Genomic DNA, 8,133 nt, shown 5'->3' on the forward strand with positions numbered 1-8,133 from the left:
AATAGATATCCCGTGGGATTTTTTTGATGATGTTGCTAATCATAACATGTGCGACAATGTGGCATACATTGTCTTACAACCAGACCAATTTTATCATTTCTATTGGAACATTGGTATAGGTACAAATACTTGGGCAAAGTTTATTGCCCTTTGGGGAGTTTTATATTGTGCAAAATGGTTATCCATATAGAGATTAGATGTCTAGGAAGATTCAAAAGTTGTTATCGACTAGGCAAATGAAAGGTCTACCTTCGATCCCCCAATACTCATAATTTGGATAAATAGAATCACAGAGTTGATTAGACATTCAAGTGGGGTGACATTTAGTCATATATATAGGGAATTGAATAGCATTGTTGATACACTCTTAAAAAAATGACACAAATATACACTAGGGGAGATCAACTTCACCGCAAATAATAATGACACATTTCAAAGGACTAAAAAAATCCAGTTTATTTGATGACCACTTTTATTTGATGTTGATCTACATGATTGTATGTTAAGATAAAGGTATACACTTTTGACATGTTATATATTTATGTTTTTTGTGGGACTACCCAACACATGTGATATCTATTATGTTTTATTTTAGACACTAAATATAACTGAATTTTGAATATTATAGACATATATATACAATTTTTTTTAATACAAAACTTGTTGGTTTTTTCTTTCCCCTTAAAAACAAAACAAGTCTTGATAATGAACCAAAATAAATAATTTGAAACACATAGTGATAATAAATCACAATAAATAATTCGAAAACGTGTCAACTTTATAATCTACATGTAATTTTATCCAAAAATATTTCATATACATGTAATTTTATCCAAAAATATTTCATATAAAACAAAATATTTTATCTGAAAAATTTGTAATCACTTTTCGTCAGACTCTCAATCAAATCACTTTCATTTCAAACTTTCTTCTACACAAATTTCAAATCACTTTCATTTCAAACTTTATTCAATTAAACGGATCTTTAATATAATATGATCATTTCATTGTGTTTATTCACCTAGACAGATCCTTGCGAAATCATGACGCAGCGTGTGGCCAGCGATGGATCATTCCAAGCCAAAAAACTATTCAACACTGTGCAAATCCAATCTAAATGCACTCCATTCAACTTATTCACCACTCATGCACAAATTTTGATGCATTCATCCACATTTTCAACCAGCAATGGATCTAGAGATCGATTCCCGGAGCGGCTACTGCAACTCCAAAGGCGCCTACTACAGCAAACGCAAGTCGCTGAGCTTCCCCCAAGACAAATACCTGGATCTCCCCACCTTTGTTTCTTCGCGTCCCCACAGAGGCCGCATAGCCCTCATCGATTCCGCCACAGGAGAAACCATTACCTTCCCTCAGCTATGGCGGAGAGTGAAATCACTTGCCGCTGGTTTGGCCGAACTGGGCATCAGAAAATCCGATGTCGTACTCCTCCTCTCGCCAAATTCAATTCATTTCCCCATAATCTGCATGGCAATTTTGTCCATCGGAGCCGTCGTCACGACAGCAAATCCGCTAAATACGGCATCGGAGATAGCGAAGCAGGCCAGAGACTCTGCCGCCGTGTTGGCCTTCACCACGCCATCTTTGGTTGCCAAATTGGAAGCCACCCAGTTGCGAATTCTGCTAATTTCTTCTTCTTCTTCTAACTTAGGGTCGCAAAACAGCCAAAATTGCGTCTCCACTCTGCACAACCTCATCATGGTATCGAATCCCGCCGACGCCCCTTCTGTGAAAATCGAACAAGCCGATACCGCCATGCTGCTTTATTCATCTGGGACTACTGGAATGTCCAAGGGGGTCATCTCCACGCACAGAAATCTCATTTCTATGGTCTGTATTTTGCTGAGCCGCGTGTCGACGAATCGTGAATATCTGCACCTGTGCAGCATACCCATGTTTCATGCATATGGGCTCATGGTTTTTGCTTGTGGATTGCTTGGATCCGGATCCCCCATTGTTGTGCTGTCTAAGTTCGATGTAATGGCGATGCTTGGGGCAGTTGAGAATTACAGAGTGACCGATTTGCGCATTGTGCCTCCGATTCTGTTGACTCTGACTAAGACAAATGTTGCAAGTAAGTTTGATTTGAGGTCATTGCACACTGTAGTCTGTGGTGGAGCTCCCCTCAGCAAGGAGTCTGCAGAAGAATTTGTTTCTCGGTTCCCCACAGTCACGCTATCGCAGGTAACTCGTTATTTTCCTAGTTGCAGCAAATTTGAGGACATGTCTGTATGTTTACTTTAAAAAGTTGTCAGAGTTTAAAGAGGCTACAATTTCGTCTGGAAAATAATGGAATTTTTGGAAATCGTGGTTATAGCTTTAATTTTTTAAGATTTCGGGTGCCCGATGTTCTTGATGGTGCTGAATTCATTACAATGGAAATTCAGCCAGATTTTGCAGATGTTTGGAAATACTGGTTATAGCTTTAAGCTTCTAAGATTTTGAGCTTCTAAGATTTTGCGCGACTGAAGTTTTTGATGGTGCTGAATCCATTTCTAACATAAAAAAACCTTTCAAACACTCTTAAAAATAGATTTTATGAAAAATATTCACCCGATTCTAGCGATTCTAGGGTCCAGGCAAAATTGTAGCGCTATAGACAGATGACAGGCGCCAAAGTGACATCCTAGGAGATTCACCGTCCTCTTCCAGAGTTCATATGTAAAACGAGGAATTGTCTAAAATAGGTCCAATTCTTAATACACAATCGCCCACCTAGCTAGACAGCATTGACACACATCATCTGCCAGACAGAAACGCTGTCTGGCAGTCACTGCCAGAAACCATGATGGGCAGGGCAGCAGGGGTGGAAACGACCATGATAGACGACCTCTGCCACATCATGGTTCCACCCTGCCTACAATAATGGGTTTCCTGTGCATCGTTGTTCCAGGTAGTCGATGCAAGTAAATGATGTTTCTGTTTGGAGATTAAGGTTTGTAGCGTCATCGGGCCTGGTCATACGACGCAGGACAGTCTAAACACATTTAACGGGCATGGTGTTTTTTCGGTTTTTTTGGGGTAGGAATCTGATTATCAATGTCAACAACTTATGACTACAATTCTTTTGTTTTTTTGGGCTGGATTTGGAATAAAACCAAGCAGAAGATCTACCTACAAAAGAACCAAAAAGTCACTTCATTAGATTACATCCATTCAATCTCTTCCTCTATCGTTGTCATCGTAAGCATTGACTCCCAACACTCAGATTAAATTGAAAAGAGGTTGGAGTTCCTTATTGCAATTAAGGCACTCCTTATGCCTCAACGTATGCAAATTTTTCACTATGCCATCTCAAGCATGCTGTTATAAGTTGTCGCTTTCTCACAACACAACACTAGTTGCTTTACACCGAGTAAAAGACCACCTAACTGGGCTCTTCACTCTTTTATGTGGCGCAATAGAGTATTGAATCTACCTTCAATGGTAAACAACCATTGTAACCACCATTGAAGTCCAGAATGAATCTTCTATATAATAAAAAAACAATAAAGTCAAGTGCAGCTTCCTTGGTTGGTGAAAGTGGGTAGTTAATATAGCTTCCATTAGAGTTTAAAATCCTGCCCTTGACATGCTAGTGTTTGTGAATGTGCTTCCATCACACAATAGTCACAATAGTTGGGGTTAGGTGCAACTTTCAACCAACTTAGATGTAATATTACTATGATTAGCTCTAAGGTTATTTAAAATTTAAATAAATTGGCTTTTAACCTTGACCATGATGGACTGGTGATCAGCTTAGTGGTTCTCCAATGTTTCATAGATCTTGTGTGCGCATGCAGCATTGTCCATTGTTGCTTCTTGAACATTGTTGACAATTCTAGTATTCTTTCTTCACCTTGGGAATCCTTTCAATATGAACCCAATCACATATGAAACATTTCAGTGTTCTTTCATTTCAATATTCTTTTCCTCTTCCTTATGACTTTTTGTGTATTGTGTCCTACTTTGAGCAATTTGGTTTAGCTAGGGAGCATTGTAGGTATATAAAAAAAATAGAGCCTATAACCTTATTATTGCTTTTTTCCTACTTCCACTTCTTATAAAAATCATCCCAATTCTTTCATTGGTTCTCATAATACTTATCCGTTTGAATTGCCTCATCTACTATGTGGGGATCATTTTGATCTGATTCATGTATTAAAGTTGCAACCCATCAAGGAATCGGTTCACCTTCAACTAACATATTTCTTAAGTTCCCAGGGCAAGGAGGCTCATCCTTCGGGATTTATCTAAAGCAAGATAACCCATTGAATTTATTCATTGCCACTTCAAACCCACTCATTCATCATTCAACTCCATAGCCCTCACAAAAGGCAATAGTGAAAGGTTTGAAAGGTGTAGCCGTTGTGGTGGTAGTGGGCAGCACTGCTATGGGCCCTAGGGCTGCCTCAAATTGGTTCAAGGCTTAACACCTGAAGATGGTGGTTTTGAGAGGTAATAGGGCATTTACTTTATTTTATGGTTTATTGCTATTCAAACTCCCCAGAACCCTAATGTAACCATTCATTTGTAATAATTATTCATTTTATTATCAGATACAATATTATAGCATAACTTCTGGAAATCTTTTAACATCAAATTTGCACTCATGAGAGCTAATATCAACACAGGGTTTTACACCATAATTGTGGCTACTGGCCAGATTAAAAACTCTTGGTGTATCCTCACGCCCCTCCTGTTCATTCCCTCATGGTGGGTAGTTTGACTCTTCTTGTCTAAAATGGCGGTTCTGGTCTTTGGGACTACATTGTTGCATCTTGGATGATTGGGAATTTGAGATTCATAGACTTCATTCTTATTAAAGCAAAATTCTCTTGGATAAATCACATCAAGTTTTAAAATTCTCCTGGATAAATCACATCAAGTTTTAGGATCGATGCGTTTTGAACTAAGTTGAGATTCACAGACTTCATTCTTATTAAAGCAAAATTCTTTTGGATAAATCACATCAAGTTTTAAAATTCTCTTGGATAAATCACATCAAGTTTTAGGATCGATGCGTTTTGAACTTCTACTAAGGTTCATCATCAGGAAAAAAATCTTATTGTGCATATGCCCATCGGGGTTTCCCAATCTAACATTGAATCAAACTGTAAGATAGGTCCTATCATCTTTACCCTTGCTATTCCTGGCATTAGAATCTAGACATAGTACCTAACTATTTTGGTGAGCTTACACCTACGTTATGCTCTTTCTTTAGTCATGTTGCAAGAAGTTTTGCAGGGCTATGGGCTCACGGAAACCACAGCAGTAGCAGCATATTTAGATGGTGAAGAAGAAAGTAGGCACTATGGATCAGTTGGCTTGTTGACTCCAAATACTGAAGCAAAAATAATTGATCCTGATTCTGGGACTCCTCTACCTCCAAACAATAGAGGAGAATTGTGGCTTCACGGTCCCATTGTTATGAAAGGTATGTGCTTCTTAAACATTATTTCCTTCATAAAATGAAAATTTGATATCATGAAATGTATTTTACTATAAGATCAATGAACCAAACACATCCTTGGACCCAATATAAGTAGTAAAACTGCCATGGACCAAGAAGTAAACTATGCTATCAAAGATATTTACCCTATGGCATAAAACAAAATAGAGCTATAAAATGGGAAGCATCCAATCCTGTTCTATAGAAGTACTCAATTAAGTACTTTATTTTACCAGGAGTTCATGGCTCTGAAGAGGGCTGAGGTGTTAGAGAGGTACTACAGAATTTAAATCAGTAACCAGATCGGGACTAAATTTCACACACTGGCCAAATGCTCTACTACCTGAGACTAAATATTCAATTCGGTCTTTGTCATCATAAAATTAACGATTTTCATGATAGTCCGCATAATGAATTTTAGCATTAACCTTTTCTAGAGAAAACTCCACTCTGAAAAGATACACATTATTTAACTACCCACTATTCTAAAACAAACATGGTGATTTGAACTTATTCATCAATTTTGTATGCATAATATATGCCAAGATGGTGGTCTGTTCAGGCCTTTTTACTCAAACCCTCTATTCCCATTTCTCCCACAAAACTCTATGACCCCATTTACAGTTTCCTTCCTGTTTCCCCACTCTGGGTAACATATATACTTGAACTTAGCTTGATGTTCCTGAGAAAATTATTTCTTTTAGACCAGAAAACTTCTTGAAAATAAGGATTGTGGAGATGTGTTGTTTCCCTTTAATAACGAAATCTTTAAGGGTGAGATGACACACCTTCAAAATCTGATTTTACTTTTGTTGCAGGGTTTCTGATAAATAAGTGAAACAACGGTATTTAGCATGATGAATAATTTACAATCTGATCCTTTCCTTCAGGGTTCATTATTCTACATTTTGACACCATCATTTATTTTACTGTAGGTTATTTGAACAATCCAGAAGCTACTACTTCTGCTCTGGATGTGGATGGCTGGCTACGAACAGGTGATCTTTGTTACATTGATGATGATGGTTACATCTTTGTAGTGGACAGATTGAAAGAGTTGATCAAATATAACGGTTACCAGGTGTGACCTACATCTCTTTGAGAAGTCTTAACTTGTTAATATGTGTATTCTGCTAAACTTTTGCAAACAATTAGGTAAATTCTTCTTAAACTCAGCCGTAAGATAAACTTTTTTGGTACATGGTATTGTAGGTTGCTCCTGCTGAATTAGAAGCACTTCTACTTTCTCACCCTGAGATTGCAGAGGCTGCAGTAATACCGTAAGTACAATGTTTCTTTCTATTCGGTAGCATGCATTCTTCTGAGCAAGGATTTGACTACATTTTAGGCAAAAATAGACAGAAAAATATATCCAGGAATTTGTCAAGTACAAAATGTACTATAATCTGTCATTAGTTTCAACTTTCTATTGTCATGACAAGCAGAGTTTTGAACTTATTATTCATGGCAGCAGGTTTCCAAGCAAAGAAGCTGGCCAGGTTCCAATGGCATACATTGTGAGGAAACCGGGCAGCACACTATCTGAAACCGGTGTTATTGACTTTGTAGCTCACCAGGTGATTTGCATTGTACATACAGTATGTGTATATAGAGTTCTACATAATTGCAAAGCTAGCAGTGGAGTAAGTCTGAAATTTTGAAATGTTTCTTTAAAGTTCAAATTTATAAGTGCAAGCTAGCAGTAGAGTAAGTTTGAAATTTTCAAATATTTCTTCAAAATTTTGAAATGTTTCTTCAAAGTCCAAATTTATAATTGCAAGCTAGCAGTGGAGTTAGTTCGAAATTTTCAAATATTTCTTCAAGGTTCAAACTTCTCAAATGCGGTTGCTAATATGAGTAGCAACATGTCCTGATTCTCCTTTGTCTGCGTCTGTCTTCATAGGTGGCACCGTACAAGAAGGTTCGCCGTGTAGCCTTTGTGAGTGTGATTCCAAAAACTGCAGCAGGGAAACTATTGAGAAAGGACTTGATAAAATTGGCCACTTCCAAACTTTGATGCGTTTGCAGACGTAAAGTTTCTGCTGCCTGCTAAAGAGCAAGTAGACATCACAGCCTCTGGTTGAGAAATCATCGAAAATATGGAAACAGCCATTATCCGCCACATCAGAGTTATGGAAGCCATTAGAAATAATTAAAATTCCTGCGAGGAAAAGTAGTAGTTGGTGTTTAAGCCTGGATACTCTCCTAACTTTTACATGCACTGCTTGTGTAAGCATGCTACAGAGCCCCTTGTTGTGAGCAAATATTGCTGTGAAAAATTTGAAGAGACCTTTTGGCAGAAAGAGTCCCCGAGTTAATTTTTTTCAAAATCTGGAGGACAGTAAGGATGATCTTGGGAGTCGGGACCTATCGGCTTTGCGTTGCAACGCAATGAAATATCATGCCAGGAGGGCACTTTTTCCTTTTTTTTTTTAATAACTAAAATATTAAAAAAAATAAAAATAGATATTATAAATTTTCAATGGTTAAATATTAAAATTTAAATATTTATTAATTTAGTAATTATTAAAAAATTATGTTTTTTATGATAAGTTTGGTGGGATTACATTTTTATTATATTTTCATGTCGTTAAATATATCATTTTGAGTAGAAAATTGAGTCAAAGATTTCATATCAAAAAGTTCCTTAACAAAATGTCAGATCACCATTTATCCAAAAC

The 8,133-nt window shown here is 37.2% G+C and overlaps 1 protein-coding gene across 1 annotated transcript; it reads left to right on the forward strand.

Annotated features, from left to right (window-relative positions):
- The first annotated feature begins 1,021 nt into the window (after positions 1-1,021).
- Positions 1,022-7,874, forward strand: LOC149214464 (beta-phenylalanine coenzyme A ligase-like). The gene is made up of 6 exons (XM_089392315.1): positions 1,022-2,205; positions 5,248-5,437; positions 6,388-6,533; positions 6,665-6,732; positions 6,927-7,029; positions 7,356-7,874. Exons 1-6 carry the CDS (start codon positions 1,189-1,191, stop codon positions 7,467-7,469), a joined length of 1,638 nt encoding a protein of 545 aa, XP_089248441.1. The 5' UTR covers positions 1,022-1,188; the 3' UTR covers positions 7,470-7,874.
- The last annotated feature ends 259 nt before the right edge of the window (positions 7,875-8,133 follow it).

The sequence above is a fragment of the Pinus tabuliformis genome, chromosome 1_1, assembly GCF_031772625.1.
Source record: "Pinus tabuliformis cultivar Carrire ecotype Pingquan chromosome 1_1, CPIR1, whole genome shotgun sequence".
Lineage (NCBI taxonomy): Eukaryota > Viridiplantae > Streptophyta > Pinopsida > Pinales > Pinaceae > Pinus > Pinus tabuliformis.